We start from the raw sequence: 19,493 nt of genomic DNA, 5'->3' as shown, positions 1-19,493 counted from the left end.
CCTGATCTCTCTGCAAACACACCTCCGGAGTCTGAGACATCATCTCCACCCTTGCCCCCAATGCGATCTTCATTACAGGGACGTGGGTCAATCCCTCCTCCACCCTGACATCGCGACCTCAACGCCCAACCGCTACAAGATGACACATCAAGACGCACCAACAAACACGGGAGAGGCATCGCCATCATCCACAAAGAAACAATCCGCTGCACTACCCCAGACAATGACACCACACCGGTCTTGGTACACTTCAACTTCCAATTTCACACCGACGACAGAATGACCATCAGAGGCACCCTTGCCTACAGACCACCAGGACCACGCACTGGCTTCTGAATGCCATCAACAACTTCACCCCCCCCACTAGCCATCAAGTCCAAGCACTTATTATTCCTTGGAGCCCACAACTTCCACCTGGACACCTCCACAGACACGAACTCCGCCAACCAAATAGTGAGTAGGTCCCAGGAACCAACTCCTGGAACACATGTGCAACATCGGCCTCACCCAGCTGGCCACCAACCCCACAGACAGAGCAGGACACACATTGGACCCAATTTTCATGGTCAGCAACAGAGTCAAATACAGCCATGCCACAGATCTCACCTGGTTCGACCACTCCATCATCCACTTCACCATCACAGGATCACCATGCACCACCACCAGCCCCCCCATACACCTCCTTCCCCAGCTGGAACAAGGTTCACAGACCCTATTCACAACATCACCTAGACTGCCCCCACAACCAACCTGGAACAAGCAGTCTAACAACACCACCTGTATCACCAACGCCACCAACCGAGTCGCCCCCATCAAACAAGCCAAGACCCGCAGATCCACCAAACAAGTCAGTTGGTACACACCAGAATTCAGGACAGTGAAATGTTGCTGCAAACAAAAGGAGAGAAGATGGTGCACCAGCAGAGAGCCACCTTTAAGTCAGCCCTCAATAAATACCCCAACGACTCAAAGACGCAAAAAAAGATGCACTAGCACACCACATTGCAGCGAGCACCAACCACACCAAGGAACCCTTCAGCATCATCAGAGAGTTCTCCTGTCCAACGGCCACCGAGAACACAATCCCTCCCTCACAGGAACTCTGCAACACTCTTGTGGACCATTTCCACAACAAGATTTCCACCATCTACAAGAACTTCGAGCCCCAACCCATTGACCTCCACATCCTCCTAACTCCAATGGAAGCCTCCCGTGATTAGCCACGCACTGCATGGGACTACACAGAACACCACAGCAATAATGAAGTCCATCCACTTGGGAGCACCCACGGACCCCTGCCCCCACCACCTATTCAAACTTGGAGGCAAGGATATCAGCCGCCAACTCAGCCCAATCCTCAACACATCCATCACCACACCCACCTTTCCTGACAAACGGAAACACACAGAAGTCACATCTCTCCTCAAGAAACCCTCCGCTAACCCCAGTGAACTCCAGAACTACCGTCTCATCTCGCTGCTCACTATCTCTGCCAAAGTCCTTGAGAAAGCCATGAACCAGCAGCTCACCGAACATCTGGAGAGAAACATCCTTCTCAACGCCCCCCAATCCGGTTTCCACGCCAACCATACCACCGAGACCACTGCCACTGATGACACCCACACTCTCCTCGAAAGAGGAGAATCAGCGGCCCTGATCCTCCTTGACCTCTTCGCAGCACTCGACCCCTTATCCCACCACACACTCATCAAGAGAATGCACCACATTGGGATTCAAGGAGATGACCTCAGATTGATCGCATCATTCCTCACAGGACAAACTCAGAGAATCCACCTTCCTCCCATCAGCTCAGAACCCAAGAGCACCATCAGCGGTGTCCCTCACGGTTCATCCCTCAGCCCCACCCTCTTCAACACCTACATGACACCTCTAGCCAACATCGTCAGAACCAGCGACCTCAACATCACAGCCTACGCCGACGACACCCAGCTCATCCTCTTGCTCTCAGCAGATCACACCACCACGAAGTCCAACTTTCACAACTGCATGAAGATCGTCGCAGACTGGATGAAGACCAACGGTCTGAAGTTCAACACTGATTAGACCGAAGTGCTGATCTTCTTCAACACTGCCTCTCCCTGGAACGACACCTGGTGACCCGCTGAGCTCGGACACACTCCCACACCGACAGACCACGTCTGCAACCTCAACATCAACCTGGACTGCAAGCTCAGCATGAAGCGACACATCAACGCACTTTCCTCTGCCTGCTTCCACACTGTCCACATGCTCCGAAGAATCTTCAAATGGCTCCCCATTTGCATGAGGAAAACCGTCACTCAAGCCCTAGTCACCAGCCGACTGGACTACGGCAACACCCTGTATGCAGGAACCACCACCAAACTCATGAGAAGACTCCAGATGATACAGAACTCAGCAGCCAGACTCATCGTCGACCTGCCCAAATGGACCCACATCACCCTACACCTTAGGAACCGCCACTGGCTCCCCGTCCCAGAAAGATGCCAATTCAACATATTGACACATGACAACAAAGCCCTCTATGACCTAAGACCAGCAAAAATCAACCTCTGTCTGAACTTTCACCAACCATCCAGAGACCTTCGCTCTGCTGCCCTCACAAAGACACCGTGCATCCGCCAAAGCCACATCAGTAGACGTTCATTCTCCTACCCCGCCGCCATGCCCAGGAACAGCCTTCCTCTGCACCTCTGGACATCACCCTCGCTGGCAGAATTCTGGAAGAGACTCAAGACCTGGCTTTTCGACTGAGGCCAGCAACCTAGCGCCTGGATACCCGCAGCAGTCATTAGTAGCGCTATACAAATACTGTTTGATCGAATGGTAAACCAGTTTGACACCATGGCCATGTGAGAAGGGTGTATGATCCAGTAACATGTTTCACATAAGTGGGTCTAATGCTTGAATCAACTCAGGAGCTTCCTGGAGGGTCACCCCAATAGCTAGAATTACCAGATCCCGGTGTAAGGCTCTCAGTCGGGATGGCCATAGGTCATAGACTGGGCAGTCTCTTGGATGGTATAAACTGTTACCATTATGAACTGTTTAGGCACCCAGTAGTTGGATGCATAATTGAGGTATTGCTTCTCCTCTGTGGCTGGTTACACAGAGGGGGTGTATATGTAAGGAGTCTGTTGGGGTAATTGCCAAGTGGAGATAAGATGAAGGAAGTCAGTTACTCTGTGTGGGCAAAGGTTGTTGATCTTTCAGCACTTGGACAGATTATTGTTTGTTTGAATGCTGACTAGTTGTTATGATTACCTTAAATCATGATCTTTACATTGGTGTAAATGTTACTAGTGAAAAAGCTTTGTGTAACAACTGATGGTGTAACTGCATTATTGTGGAAAGCGGAAATTGTGTATAAGAGTGATAATATTATGGAATGTCTGACCATAACTTCATGGGCCTCATTTAAGGGTCACCAGGGGTCGAAGTTGCGACCCCTGACTTGCCCCTTACAGTACTTGACACAGCCTTTGTGACTCTTGGCCCACTGGTGGCAAAATCAATACCAAGAACACAGGGGGGGCTCTGCATTCCTTATTGTCTGCCTGTTTTTCATTATACTAATAGCGCATAATATTCTATCGTTCACCATAAATGTAATAGAAAATGGAGCACTCTTAAGATCCATGGTAGGAGTTGTGGTAAGTAAAAATGGTTTGAAATGTTGTGTGTGTGCTTGAGAGTGAGAGCATATTTGAGTGAGAGAGAGCATGCATGTGTGTAAGACAATGTTTCTGTATGAGTAAGCATAAGTGAGTGTGAGCCAAGTGACAGGTAGCGGGCGAGATTGTGTGAGATTGAGCCCTAGATTTACTATATTTTGACACATGGCAATGCTGCACCAAGGTTGCTGCACTCCCTTGCATCAAAGGGGGAGAGAAAAATATGCCATATCTAATATGTTAAAGCGTATTGTTTCTTTCCCAGTTAGCTGACGCACTTTTGGCAGCCGTGCACAAAAGCACATTCCCTTGTGCCAGAGGCAAGGTGTGTACATTCTCTGAAGTATAGGTTTTGTACAGTAAGGGGTCCCCTCAAGTACAAAAACTATGCTTTCAGGCTTTTCCCACTTTGTATGTAAACTGTACAATGGAGCACACATGCAAAGTTGGAAAAACAAGTAACAAAAACATTTCTCCTCGTTACGCCTGATTTGGAAACGCATAAGATTTTGCGACATATTCCTGTCTACCTTGTATGTAGATAGGGATTTACATCAAAACGATGGGTGGTTGCATGGAAATGCCAATGCACCATCCCATGGAACGCTGCCTTGATGAATGAATGAATGAATGAAATGAATGAATAAAAAAAAAAAGATTTATAAAGCGCATGGCTACCCGGGAGCGTCCCAGCGCTAAGAACCGACACGGGGGAGGCAGAAGAACTAAGGAAACTAAAAGGTCTTCAAAAGGTGATACTTAATAATACAAAGCAGCAGGTTATGTGATATGCTATCCTTGAAAAAACTCAGGGTCGGGCGTAATATGATGGCACTTCCTGTGATGTCAGTTGGTGAATTGACGCCCATACATAACTTCCCTGAATGGAGTGCCAGATGAGTAGCCAGCATTTTTTACACTAAAGCAATTCCCTACAATAAGTTCATGCAAGGGTGCAAGCCTTGCATTTTTTTTGCCTTCTTTTTTACAGCAGCTGATGAGGTATAAGTTTCTTAACTTGTGAGTCCAAATCTGCTCATTCAGGTTGACAATTCAAGGGAGGGGTCATGTTGAACCGAAGTGCAGGATTAGGTTGGTAATTATGTCTGTCTCACACTTCTCTCTGACTCTCAACCTATGATTCAATCTCATTTTCTCTCTCACGCCAAGTCTTTCTATTTCAGGTTATGTCTTGCTGTGTTCAGATCAGTGCCTTTACCTGTCAATATTCCTCTATATCAACTTCTCAATCTTTGTCACTTAACTGCTTTTCTGTCTATCATTTTCATCAATATTCCACTAGGAGTCACACTTAGTAAATCGTTTTCACTCTGTCTCTGTCTGAGTTTATCACACCTAAGTCCAGATGTCTCTGTTAATTACGCTTTATCCCTTTTTAGGTCTCGCCTAGCGTTGCTGCGCATGCTTGCAGGATGTATTGTCGTTGGTTTTCTGTCTGGCTTCTTTGGAAGAGGGGTTGGTGGCCGCCCTGTCTCCCTTAGGCCCCGCCCACCCGTCGTCAATTGCTCGTCATGCGTGCGTTGTGTCCTTGCCTCGCGCTTGAGCCCCCCTTCTCTGAGAGGCTGTCTCCCTTAGGCCCCGCCCACCCATCGTCTGTTGCTCGTCATGCGTGCGTTGTCTCCTTGCCTCACGCTCGAGCCCCACTTCTCTGAGAGGCTTCCGTTGTGTCCCACCACCGCAAACCGGTGCTTGTTATTCATATTAATGGCTCATGGCACGCTTTAATTTTTTTTCCCTTCAATTAGTAACTTTGGTAGATGGGCGGGTATGCGCAGCTTGCCAAAACTTTTTTTAATAACTCAGTGCAGCGCCCGCTTTATGGATGTCGCGCTATAACTTGTAAATATGCTCCATTCCTTGCCCTCTCCCCCCCACTGCACTGATGTCGTGCTTCAGGGTTTGTCGCGCTATAACTTGTAAATATGCTCTGTTCCTTGACCCCCCCCCCGCACAGATGTCGTGCTTCATGGTTTGTGAAGCAGACGCTGTTAATTAAAGACATCTGCAGAGTCTTCTTCCATGTTGTATTCCCCTGCCTTCCTCATCCATGCCCTGCGTGTGGCTTTATTATTTATTTATTTTTTTACCGGGCGCAGTGTCCGCTTCTAGGTGTTTGCGTTTTTATTTTTCATATTCAGGCTGCTCTCAGCCTTTGTTAAACTGTCCCCCTGCGTCTGCAGCACACACGGCACTACTAAGTTGCAGTCCGTGCTCCGGCAGCTGCCTAAGACCCGCCTTCATCACCTTCAGGATCGCAGCTCGGCCATGGACGAGGGGGAGGAGGACAAGCAAGGATCTGTGATCCTCCACAGGGCGCAGGTCAGAACATGGTTAAACTAAATACGCAAGTGGAAGAGTTGTGTATGCATATAATTTATTTTTGTACTTATATTTAATAATTTAGATTTTTTACAGCCTGATGGGCAGAAAATCTGGATTTTATTAAAGACACGGAGGCTAATATTATGCAAATTCTCCTTTATTGCCACAGCTCAGCAGTAACAATGAGGAGAACATAGAAGTTGTGAACATTCTGAAAAGTTGTATAAAGTCCATGAGCACACAGCTATCATCCTTCTTTGTTGCTGCTGCTCATTAAGATAAGTACTCTCTTTTTTGATCGTGCTTATTCAATTATATGTATAATGATTTATGCTAATTTTCTCATGGGTGGGTCCCATTGACCCTACTGTGTGATACCTTGCCCCTTGTACGTGTTTCTGACACCCTTTTCATACTTTTCTATGTATTTTCTCTTGACTTTGTCCCTTTGGGCTGGATTTCGCTCCCTTACATCCCTGATAATTTTGGTTTTGTTGCTTTTCCTCTCCTTTTTGTTCGTGAGCCCTACACTCCCTTGTATGTTGGGCGTCTTTTAAAACAGACGCGAGTGCTTGGCTCGCGTGTTAATGCTGTCAGTATACCAGGCCTCTTTTAAATAGACGCGAGTGCTTCGCTCACGTGTTAGCGCTCGTACATTAGTCACGGGTTACCTGGCAACGCCTGCAGCGCGAACCGGAGATCTTATCCGGACGCGTCTTGCCATCCCCGCTGCTTTGCCCCGTCATCACGCTCCTTCCCTGACACAGGACCTCGGCGCCGACATCGGACTTGGCCTGGTCCGTCCTCAGCCGCCTAAATTTCTCTCCCTTTTTCCCCCTCCGCGGTCTACGCGTCATCGCATACCGCGGAGGGAACGTCCCTTAAAGGAATGAACCTTAAGGACGACCACGCCCAATAAACAATGCGTGGTCGTCCAGGTTACAGCAGCAAACTTGACAGTTGCTGCTGTAACTCGATCGGATCAAGTATTAACGCGCGCACTGAGCTAATTTTAACATTTCTTATTTTTTCAAATTTAACGCCTACAATAAAAAAATAAAAAAAAGAGAAAGGATTAATACTAGACAGGTAGGGTTGAAGGAAGTTTATAAGTAGGGTTGGAGGAAGATTATTACTAGACAGGTGGGATTGGATAGACTTACCTGTTTAGACTCTTTTCTTTACTAATTAATTAATTAATTAAGACATTTGATTAAGGGGGAAGAAAAGTTTTTGGGTCTCACTTGTCTTATATAACTATTCACCAACTACATTATGTCTTCCAACCCTGATACCTCACTAGAAACCAAATTAAATGTAATGGTTTCAAAAGCCATGGATAAAGCCATGGATTCATTTAATGAACTTATTACTAAAAGATTTAATGACACCATCAACAAAAAATTTGAAATGCTTACGAAGGGATGGCCCTTTACTAGCGGCGTGCATAATTTCACTGCAAAAGAAGGGACAGTTAAGGTCCCAAAGAAAAGAGCCGGAACAGAACAACCTGGTTTAAACTCAAAAAGAATAAAGGTGTCATCCAAATCGGCTCGATCTCGCTTCCAAGGCGGAGACCAGAATGATGCCGAGGGCATCACAGACGGGCAAGAAATAGGCCCAGAAACCCCTATACATATTGATAGTGATGAGCAAAACGAAGCAGAAATACATCTCTCCTGCTCATCATCCTTTGATTCGGACATTGAGGTCCAAGAAGACAATTCAATAGAAAATTCTGACGAGGCAAATAAGGCATAATCATTTTTGCTCAAACACACTTAGTTACTTTGAGCCTATTATTAGTGTGACGTCCACCCCCCAGCCCTTTTTTCTTATTTGTGGCTTGCAGCACAGCTTTATTTCATATGGCGTGCGGCTTGGAACTTATTTTTGTTTGTGATTCAGTTCCTCTGTGATATGCTTGTTAGACTATGACTAATCATCCTAATTAGTAACAAGCATTTGCAATGCACTAGGTCTCACATTTGCAAGAGTTTGAGCTATTAGCATTGTAAATGGCAATGCCTTTTATTTATGTATTGTTTTTTAGTAACATAAATAAAAGGCATTGTCATTAACAATGCCAATAGCTTAAACACTTGCAACTGCGAGACCTATTGCATTGCAAATGCTTGTTACTTTAAGTTTTCAATGCAAATACCATGGTTTTTAATTGATTAGTATGTTCTCACTTTTATTGTACAACATACATTTTTCAGTTTGAATATCTCATCATCTTAAAACCTCTTCCTCCCTAAAATATTCATCTTGTGAATACATGCTTAAGCACTACCTATCTATTCAAACAAGCTTTTCCAGAAGTATTCTTCCGTATGAGGCGTTCCCAGTGATGGAAATGGAATTATACAAATGTAGGCACTCACTGGCCAAGAGTACCTGTATGCTATTGAAAAGTGTTCGTCATCTCCAATTAAAAATACCAACCCCAGCTGAGAAGTGCAGGTAGTGTCCCTCTCAAATTAAAGAAGTGCAGGTACTCAGTACCTGTCAGCAGTGGTCCGTTTAAAACACTGGGCATTCCTCTTTGCAATTTTCTTTTCACGCCCTTCAGGGCATCTGTGTCAAAATCAGGGACAGTAACACAACATTTTATAGCACAGCGTTACCGCAAGTGTTCCTGAGATACTGTAACAAGGAGGCCCTTGGTTTGGGTGGGCCAGTTATATTTTTACTTCTTCAAACTGTCCCCTGCATCAGAATAAGGTTAATGAAATGTGTTGAAAAGAGACGGCCATAGTGATGCTGCATGTTATCCACATTAAACCTGTTCAGAAAACAATACTTCCAGTGGTACGTATTGCCTCATGTCATTGAAATTTGAAGATGTAGGTTTTGAACTAGAAAAGGAAGTGGGAGTCCATGGCTGCAAACCTCAGAGGCCCACAGAGAAGAACCACAGTGATTTCACAGTCTATTTATCTAAAGTTTGCTACGCGGCAAGCCAAGCCCTAGAAAGGCATCAAAGCACATTAGTGAGGCAGTATGTATTAAGTTGTAAAATACAGCAGAGAAGAGAAGTGTCTACAAAAAATCCCTCCTGTTCAGAGAGCTCAGGCAAAGTGTACAAGATAAGTACACACTGAAGACATATACAAGGCAGAAAGTGGAAAAGCAGCCTTGGGAACTGTGACTGAAACATGAGGGTGAACAGAACATCTGTATAAATGCACCACCCATCCAACAGGAAACATTACACAGAACACAAAGAATGCAAAAGAGTTTATTTAATAATCTGCTAGGAGGTGTTAAAGTATGGTTATAAAGGTTATGCCGCAATGCGTGCAGTGTGTGATCGTACGTAGAGGAATAAAGAACCTCTGTTACAGAGCTCTGTGTGTGGCGTGTTCATTTGCATGCTCCCGGGCTGGGGAAAATGTGAAAAGTGGCGACGAAGGTGGGATTTGTGCCCTGAAGAAACAAGGCTGCTCTCCCTGTGAGTTTGCAAAGGTACAGCAAACTGCTCTTGAGTGCAACGTGTGCCCCCAATGCAAAGCAGTCTGCAGTTGGCGTATGTGGAATCAAAGCCCCACTCCAGCCCATACACAGTCATTGAATAAGCTGAAGGCCCTCCAGAGTAGCACATCCGAAAAGCCCACCAGAACCCGTGGGTAAGGCTGAAAGAAGAGAGACTGAAATGTACCAAAACACAAAGCCATCATCCATATGAAGCAAACACTAAAGCCAGTGACTACCAGGTACGAAAACAGAAACTTACTAACCAGCACAGGCGATTAAAGTGCTACACAGGCTCGAACAGGGCGTGATGACCCAGACTAAGGCGCAAGGCCGATGTGCACTGCAGTTGCAGGTGGCATTCTCTGCATCGAACGCTGCCTAAAAAGCATATACTCTCAATAGCAGTAGGATGGAGCGCGAAATATAGTGTGGCTACAGTCCTGACGCCACCACCACCTTTTAAAACAGAGAGGAAACAGAACATAGGTGTCAGGTGGACTACATGGTTTGAAGCGTTTGATGATTTCATAGATGAGCTAGTAGAAGAAGAAGATAAGAAAATTATTAAATATTTGAAAAACGTTGCCGGTGATGGAGTGAAAGAAGTGCTCAAGAAAGTCTCACAAACTGATGCAACGTCATAATAAATGAAGCTTTGGTAGCCAAGGTCAATCCGATGCCGAATGGAAACTATAAAAAGGTAAATTTTCAACCAAACACAACAACAGACCTGTAAAACGATGGATGAGTTTGTTGAGAGACTGGGCGCACTTTTCAAACACTGTACGTTATGTGACTTCAATGATGAAGAAGCCATGCGCCTCGGAGTCATTGATGGTTGTCTTTTCGATGCTTTTAGAAGACACATGCTGAGAGAGACACTCAGTTTAGAAAAGATGCTAATGGCAGCAAAAGCAGAAGCACAAGCCGATCAACAAGCTGCTAATATGGACGCAGGAACAGCATGTAATGAATCAGTGTTGATCATGAAAAGCAAGCATAAGCACAAAATAGATGCACACAAGTCGAAGTCTCTAAATAAGAAAGAGCTATGTTTCAAATGTGGGTATTCATTTCCCCATAAAGGTAAATGTCCAGCCATAGGACAGATATGCAAAGGCTGCGGAAGAGGAAACCACTTTATATTTTATTTAGAAATCTGTTTATTGAAGTTTAGATGACATACATCATACCACAAAGCCGAATAATGTACAGTTACAATTGATGCACAGGAGAATATTTATGTTAATACAACATTAACTGCGACAATGGGGAGCAACTCTTATTCCATGTCCATACTGAAGGCCCCAACGGCTGTGGTCACATTTGTTGAATCGCTATGCATCTCGGGATCTCCCCCTGTGTGGGGAGCTATCATGGGGAGGCGTTGCATCTGCGGTTCCAGTCCCGCAGCTGCTCATCATAAACAGAAAGCTAAATTCTTTATTAAGAACACGACTACGCAGTTGGGAAACTAACACCCCTGCAGAGAAACAACATCGAAACTCAATAGCAGCGCCCAGTGTTTGTCCAGGTCTCCCCCTCCCGCCACCTCCCGGAGCCCCCCCCCCCCACCCCCCATCCCCTCAAGAGGAAACCACTTTATAGTGGTCTGCAAAGCGAAAGAGAAACCAAATGCGTCACAGCAAGAAGAAAAAATGGATGCTAGAAGGTTCCAGAAGTATTCTTGCCATGCCCACAAGGTCAAAAGGCAACATCGGTTACGACAAATAGAAACCAAGCACAGTTGATCATCGTCAAGTTCATCATATAGAGGCTCTTGAATGTCATTATCAAGCGCAAGCGAATAAGACATATGTGCGTTGTTGATATTGACTAAGCAATGACATGCACATGTAGGATTAGCTGCTTGCAAAGAAGATCTAAAGTCAAAGAAGAACTTACTAAACGAGTGGCACAATTCATTTGGACACTTTCCTAAAATTACATTAAGGGGGAATGGTCATCCCATAACCTTCATTACAGACAGTGGTGCATCGATTAACATCATACAAGTAAAAAAGTTCAACAGCCTATCTCCTGTGTCACACCTTACTCCGTCAAACACGTAGGTATACACACGGGCTGCTTATAAACTGTTACAAAGTCAGGGGCCATTTACAGCAACAATGCGACATAGAACAACGTCAGTGCAAGTCCAAATTCTAGTCCTTCAGGGAACTTCATCTGATGCATACCAATTTAGCTTTGCAACTGCTGCTGACATTGGACTGAAATCTCTCAACTACAAAATCCGTGCTTAGTCTGAAATTGTGAGTCAGTTCCCGTCGTTGTTTCATGGTCCAGGAAGACTCAAGAAAATGAAAATGCAACTTAATTTTAATGAGGACATTCGCCCTGTTGCCCAACGGCAGAGCAGAGTCACTTTTCACTTACAAGAAGCTGTTGAGAAAGAACTAGAAACACTGTTGAAGCATGACATCATTGAATGCTCCAACGGTCCTTCACCTATAGTTGTGGTGCCAAAAAGGACAGTGGAGGTGTAGTGCGCATTTGGGTTGATATGCGCCAGGCCAACAAAGCAATCGGGAGAGAAAGACATCCTGGTCCCCACATAGCAGACATAATCATGCAGCTGAATGTACCCAAAGTCTTTTCCCGTCTTGACCTGAACCAAGGTTGCCATCAACTCGGGCTGGAAGAGAACTGTAGGTACATTACTAATTTTCAACCCATGTTGGTTTGTCTAGATACAAAAGCCTGAGTTTTGGAGTATCTTCAGCTGCGGAGATATTTCAGGATTTTATTAGCTGGGTAATTCAACCTCTTACACATGCTTTTAATTACAGTGATGACATGTGTATTTGAGACAACACAAAAGGAGCATGAAAAGGCTCTTACACAAGTGTGCCAATTACTTGCTGATGCAGGCCTCACTCTGAATGCAGCAAAGTGTGAGTTTCACAAAACCAAACTTTAAATTCTTTGGGCATATATTCTCTGATGAGTGAATGACTCCTGACCCTGATAAGGTGCAAGCACTGTCATCTATCTCACCCCCACAAGACATAGCCATGCTGTGATCCTTCTTAAACATGGCCGGTTATTGCTCAAGATACATTTGTGACTTTGCTACAGTGAGTGCCCCATTAGGAGACTTAACAAAGTGGAATGTCCCATTCCAGTGGTCTCCTTAATGCGTCTAAAGTTTCAAAGAAATAAAACATGCGATTGAGAATGCAACTGAAATGGCCTATTTTGACCCCAAGTTACATACTGAGATTTGTGGTTGACATGACCTGGTTGAGTGTTTTGCGCATGCAGGAGTGCATCTCTTGTTGAGCAATCTTTTTCATTTCTTCATTATTGATGTTAGGGGTAGGTACCTCAAGACCATCTGATTCTACATCAGACATGTTAGATTTTATACTCCTTTACGGGTTGTAGTATTTAGTAATCTATATAGATGCCTTAGAAGGCAGGTAATCTGACTTATTAGTAAGGTGCAGAGGAGCTTATGTAAATTAAGGCTTTGTTAGAGGAGCTTATGTAAATGACTGCTTTGTTACATCAGGTCTTTTACATTTTATGCTCCTTTACTGTAAGGTGAGGTTTTTGGTGTAAAGATAGCTTTTGAGTACTTGCGGTTGCAGTTAGCAGCTGATCACAGGAGTGTCCGACTTCCAGACTTCCTGACATCGGATATGCTTGTGAGCGATCAGCTGTTGATTTACTGCATTGCCCAGGTAGCCCCTCAACTACAGACGGGGAAAGATTTTACATTTTATTTTATATGTATAATGGTAGCCTCCGTGTCTTTAATGCTTATCTGCTTGAGAGCCGCGTTTAAAAGAGGCAGTCCGTTTGGTGCTCATGCCTTTTATACTATCTGACTGTTCCATTCTAGAACTGTTTTACTTTGTGATGTAGTGCGGCTGCTTGTGACTGTATTAAAAGATAATGCATAATGTTAGCCTCCGTGTCTTTAATGAAATCTAGATTCTCTAGTCATGTTAATAGGAGAATCGCAATTTTAGTAGATGTGAGCCCGGAGGGGCTGGGGGCTGTCCTTGCTCAACACAATGTCCATCCGAAAGCCCAGAACCACATTGTAGCCTATGCCAGTAGAGGCCTGTCTGAAACAGAACATGCCTACTCTCAACCAGAGAAGGAGAGTTTGGCTGTAGTGTGAGCCTGCACACATTTTTGTGTGTTTTTATAGGGGAAATGTTGCTCACCGTCTTTGGAAAACCGAAACCGAAGATGCCCCTTTGCATTGAGAGGTGGGGTTATGTGAGTGTACACAAACCGGAGAAAGACCAAAACCTGCAGATTACTTTTCACAAGTGCCACTACATCACAACAGTTCGACATCCAAAGTGGCTGAACAGTATCTCAACTTCATTGTGAGGTCCAGCACGCCAGCAGCTCTATCCATTGAACAGATTATTGCTGCTACCAACGCAGATAAAGACATGTTCATCCTCAAAGACATCATTACAATGCACTATTGGAAGAAAAGTATTCGACCCTTTGCTGATGATGTTGAATTCCAAAAATTCAAAAATTTACAGGATGAGCAATCTGTCACCCGAGAGATCATATTGAGAGGCTCGAGAATCATCATACCTGAGAGCCTGAAACAGCAAGTAATTGAGCTAGCAAATTAAGAATACCGTGGTATCATAGCCACCAAAACAGACCTGAGAAACCGAGTGTGGTTCCCTCCCCTAGATGAATGAGTTGAGAAAGGTTTGAAAGCATGCCGCTTTTGTAACTGTCTATCCCCCAAGGTGACGCAACATCCCCTGACAATGTCTGACATTCATGCGCATGCATGGAGAGAGTTGCTATTGATTTCTTTGGGCCTCCAGGGAATGGACATCGTCTCATGGTAGTCACTGATGAATATCTGCCTTTTCCTCTGGTGGAAGACTTATCATCAACAACCCTCGACAAAGTCATCAAGCGGCTTGAACTTCTTGTTTGACTTAATGACAAGAATCAAAAGAGTACACCCCTCTGGCCTCAAGCCAACGGTTTTGTTGAATGATTAATTGGCACCCTCAAGAGGTAAATTCAACGAGCATCGATGGAGGGAATCGATCTAAACCAAGCCATGTGTCAAGCCTTTCATGCCTATCAATCAACTCCTCACTCCACAACTGGTGAGAGACCTACCACCCTGCTATTTGGGAGAGCCATCGGAACCAAACTACCACAATGGGAATCGGACTGATAGATAAATGCCCACAAGGTTCATGTCACAGACACCTCTCGAAAGTGGAAAATTAAAACATATGCCGATCAGCACCGACATGCCAGGAAACAGTCTTCGATAAAGGGGACTAGGTACTGGTCAAACAGAAATGAAAGCGGAAAACAGACACTCCATTTTCTGTCAACACTTTGAGGGTTGCAATGTGCAAAGGACTCATGGTGAAAGAGCATTGTCCAAGAAAGTCCATCACACAGGACTTGTCACACATTAAACACCTACCTCGATGTTTGTCAGCTTCTATGTCACGAGTGAGGTGACCCCGCCTGAATATCCAGATCAAGCACCTAAACCTTGTCATTGGTGCACCTCAACTACCTCATCCACCCGATCTGGTAGACCAGTGCTAGCGCCTTAATGACTCATTGAGGAACAAGGATGCTAATGCTGTCTGTACTCTTTATTTAACAAAGCGGGAGATCTAGTGTCTTGATACTATGAGCTCTAGGACCCTTGAGCATCTGGGCGGTCTCTAAACAGAAATTATGTAATCTGCTGGGAGGTGTTAAGGTGTGGGTAAATAAGATATGATGCAGTGTGTGATGCTACGTAGACAAATAAATATGTCTGTTACAGAGCTCCATGTGTGGCGTGATCATTTGCATGCTCCCGGGCTGTGGAAGACACCATAGATATCAGAATAGCAAACATCCACAAAGCGTCAACAATCACTCAACACAACAAGTTAGGCAATACCTTGCACACCCACACAACACAAGTCAGATATTTCAAATAACGGAGTATCAACGAACTCACAAATGAACGTATGATAAAGACACACAAATCTGTGAACATATTGATGCGACTGGTACATTCTACTAAATAATAGTCAACATCCAGCAGAATAAGTTTAATAAACAATCACAACTTCTCAATTTAACAACTACCTTAGTCAACACAACACACACCCAGTAAGACTCAGAGGCGTCATAAAATTGGACTTTACCAAGTTCACAACACTACTGTCCATAAAACAATATTGCCCTCCAAGAAAACACAAAACACATGAAACCATCAGCACTCAACAATGCACAGCTAGCCAGTAGTAAGGGGATATTGTTGTATCCAATAAGACACCATAGTCTCAGTTAGTGCGAACATGTTCTTCAAATTGAGCGATGCACGTTCGTGCCATTAGATGTACCCCAGCTGGTAAGGATCCTTGGATGCACACATGAAAAGCACAACTATCAACCACATAGAAAAAATAGAATATCAATAATATCAACACGACTGATGATAGTACTCAGACAGAAAACAAACCTCTCTGCTACGAATCTACCAGGCCGGGGCAAAAAGATACTGAACCAACAGCAATGCAATCATAAGTGCCACATTCATTAAATTGTTGAGCTCAGGTCTTATAAGCAGTTTCATGGGGAGGTCAGAGGACAAGTGTGCACCGTGGGATGTCCTTACATGCGTGATGGTCCATGGACAAGGCCCTGAATAAAAGAACCCACCCTAACTCAAAAACAACTCATTCTGTGCAGCACCAACCAACCAGCGCTGGATGTCCAAGATCTCATCTCTTGAACCCTGAAAGAAGGGACCAAGTCCTAGTAAAATAGGTGGAGTACAAATCAGTGAAGGCAATGTGCAGTAATGTCACTTGATCATAAGAAGGGCTGTCACTCTTTCACACCTTGCTTTTCTGAAACTAGGCACCTGTCAATACATGAACCTCGCACACGTTCATCCAGTAAACAATATGAACGTAGGTCCTAGACCAAACCTTGGCAACTTATCATAAATTATTGGTGGACCCAAGCCGCGCAAGCCCACTATAACCCGGTTCCTATGGCTACAAAGGCACACCAATGGCAACACAGCTCTATAGAAAACTTTATTAACAAAACCACACATGCCAACAGACCCTATTCAGGAGGGAGACTCCTGGTTTGTTAAAAAAACATTTTTTAGCTGTTTTCAGCCTGAAACTGCATCTGCTTCAATCGAAGTCCATAGAGAAAATACATCCCTACGATATTTTTGTTTAAAATCTCCCAGCTTTCTGTTCTGCAATGTTGGCATGCATGCATTGCAGGTGTCTGATCCCTGACGTAGCCCGCTAGCGGCCCAATCACAAGGCAGTTCACACCACCTGTGGTTTATATCAAAACACCACGGCTTCCCTCATTAAAACACCGAGATTCGACCCATGATACTGCTCACCTGGTCTGAAGCCTGGTGACATAGATCCTGTTTGAGTTCCATTGTAATCTGCCAGGTGAAAGTGTTGTTTCTCTGCAGATGACAAGGAGGACCTGCCTGAGGAGTGTGGGGGCACAGACACAGCCCGTCCTCACTGGCAGCCCTAAAATTAAGAAGCAGGAAGGTCCGACTTAGTCGAAAAGTTCGAAATGATTTTTCTGTAGTTCGGGTACAACTGAGCATGCTTGTGGCAGAGACACTACTCGGTGAGACAGTGCAGGAGTTTCCTTTGCACGCTACGTTTCAGATCCTGGAGAAAAGGCACTACTCCCTTTTGTAAATCTCGCGAACACCGGAGGAAGCAGAACTTCATTTCCAGTACACGCTCAGTGGTGTTCTGGAGGGGAGATAGGCACCTTATGCACACACTGCCAGGCTTTAGAGTGGCATTGCACCCTTCCGCACAGTGGAGTCTGGAGCAAAGAGAGATTCCTTTTGATAGGCACCGCTCCTTTGTCCAAAGAAAGAGCTCCCTTTTGCAAATTTTTTTTGTTGCAGATTTATATGGCGCGAACTCCACCCGAAGGTATTGGAGCGCTTTACATGAGCACCGGTTACGTTACACAAGGACACGTATATTTTTTTGTCATGTGTAATGAATGAAGCAGTCAAGTTGTTGCCGGCTGCCGCTGGATATGTCGCACCCACGCGCTCTCGCCGGCGGGCGGAGCGCGCACAATAAAAGGACACTGGAGGGGAAATCCGCACCCACGATACAACTGGTGCGTGTGTTTATTTGCCTGTGCGGCACGCATATTTTTTAGCGTGCGGCTGGCTCAACGTTGCACTGCTTACACTGGCGACGAAGGGAGCAAGACTCACGCTCCTGCCCTTGCACATCGTCAGACTGGCCGTTGGTGCGATGCGCCCCGACGACAGCCTGCACCACTCCGCCTGCAGCTACGTGGTTGCTGCCTACCACAATCCAGGCTCAACGAGGACCTTAACATACCAAGGCTGCAGCTGGGCAACCACTCCACCACTCCTGACTGCTGGTAAGGCGCAGCCCCTGACTATAAAGAGACGCCCACGCGCAGCAGCCTTCACCTCACTGCCTGCGCACGTGGGCCCTGGCCTATGCATACAGCCCAAGTTCAACCATCGCAGTTGCCCCAACTAGTGGGCAAGCCAAGCACCCGCACAGTGCTGCATGAGCCCAAAAGGGACATGAACAGGGCAACTACGCTTTGGACAATTGGTTGCCCACCCACGTATTGCCACTCCGGCAGCAAGCCCCCAAGGGAGTAGACACAAGAAGCACCAGCCCTGCCAGGCATGAGCGCAGCCAACCAGCCACGCCCCACATACTGAAGTGGACATGGGGGATAATCCAGATGGCAGGCCGGCGCAGGTCCGCGTCGTCACTCAGCACGCGCCCACTGGAGTACTGCCCCCGTTCAGTGAAGTGGCTGACCCTACGACGGCATCCCCACAATGGAAGACGTGGCTGGGCCGTCTAGAGAATTTCTTTATAGCCACCAGGGAGAAGGACGGGGATGTCAAGCGTTCGCTCCTGCTTCATTATGGAGGGGAAGAAGTGTACTTACTATTAAGCACCTCCCAGGCACTGGGGGCCCAACGGACTACTGATGGAGCAAGGACTCGTATAAAAGGAGACTTGCTCGGAAGCGATTCCTTCAAATAACTCGTAACTCCGTAATAATTGTGTTTGTAAATACTAATTTGCACTATAAATTCGTACATTTGAATCTAGGGGAAGCTTGCCTATCTGTTTTACTAACAAGTAATCCGTGTGTCACTAAAGATGGCTGCTAATTGCGGGACTCTGCATTGCACATGCGTCTACTGCATCTACGTAGTATGACATGCTGTCACTTGGAGGGAAATCTTTGCAGCTGCACAGTTGCTCTTAAAATGGCCGCTTGAAACCCACATGATAATGCTCATGCTTTGCTGAAACTAAAGCATGCAAGTTTACTAAAATGCTAATGCGAAAGATTATTATAAGTAAATGGGAGTAGAGATAGGTGGTATACAGTGAAATTATTTATTTTTTATTTTAATAATCTTTTCTTTGACCTCTCTATTAGTTCGTATTTGGGCCTCCGAAAGGGACTGAAGCTTGTGTACCATGTGATTAGTTCACATGCGCTGTAACGACAAGCCAGGAACTGCGATGCAAAGCCTTGAATGCCATACAAAAGAAAACGGTAACATGTCCTGGAAACAAGCATGATGATCTGTGAACAGGAACCAAATTGCATACAATGTATTGATTAAGATGTGAATACGGGTGGGAAATAAAGCTTGGCAAAGTCAATTAAGGGGTGGGAACATTGAACAACAAGCTTTAGAAAATATTAAAACTTAGCATGATGTGATGATCATCTCCCCTTGATTGTCCAATCAGAATTAGGCGTTTCATGAATTTGAAACATTTAGGGATGGTGTCTACCATTAGAAGAGTATAATTGAGGTAGTTTAGTTAGTTAGATATGCATCCAAGAGAGCTCCTGCTGCAGAGATGCTGAGAGACCGAGTTGCTGTCCGAGAATTGAGCAGATCCTAAGCAAAACCGAACT

General features: G+C 45.3%; 1 protein-coding gene across 1 annotated transcript in view; it reads right to left on the bottom strand.

Moving 5' to 3' along the window:
* LOC146856138 (uncharacterized) overlaps window positions 1-17,113 on the bottom strand; it is a 187,035-nt gene extending 169,922 nt beyond the window's left edge. The window contains exon 1 of the mRNA XM_085654177.1: window positions 16,912-17,113. Within this exon, the coding sequence (XP_085510303.1) occupies window positions 16,912-16,953 (42 nt within the window). The 5' untranslated portion in view covers window positions 16,954-17,113. The remainder of the gene's footprint in view (window positions 1-16,911) is intronic.
* Between the last annotated feature and the right edge of the window lie 2,380 nt (window positions 17,114-19,493).

Source organism: Triturus cristatus, chromosome 4_1 (assembly GCF_964204655.1).
Source record: "Triturus cristatus chromosome 4_1, aTriCri1.1, whole genome shotgun sequence".
Taxonomy (NCBI): domain Eukaryota; kingdom Metazoa; phylum Chordata; class Amphibia; order Caudata; family Salamandridae; genus Triturus; species Triturus cristatus.
Note: the sequence above shows the minus strand (reverse complement) of the source record. Positions and strands in the feature narration are given on the sequence as shown.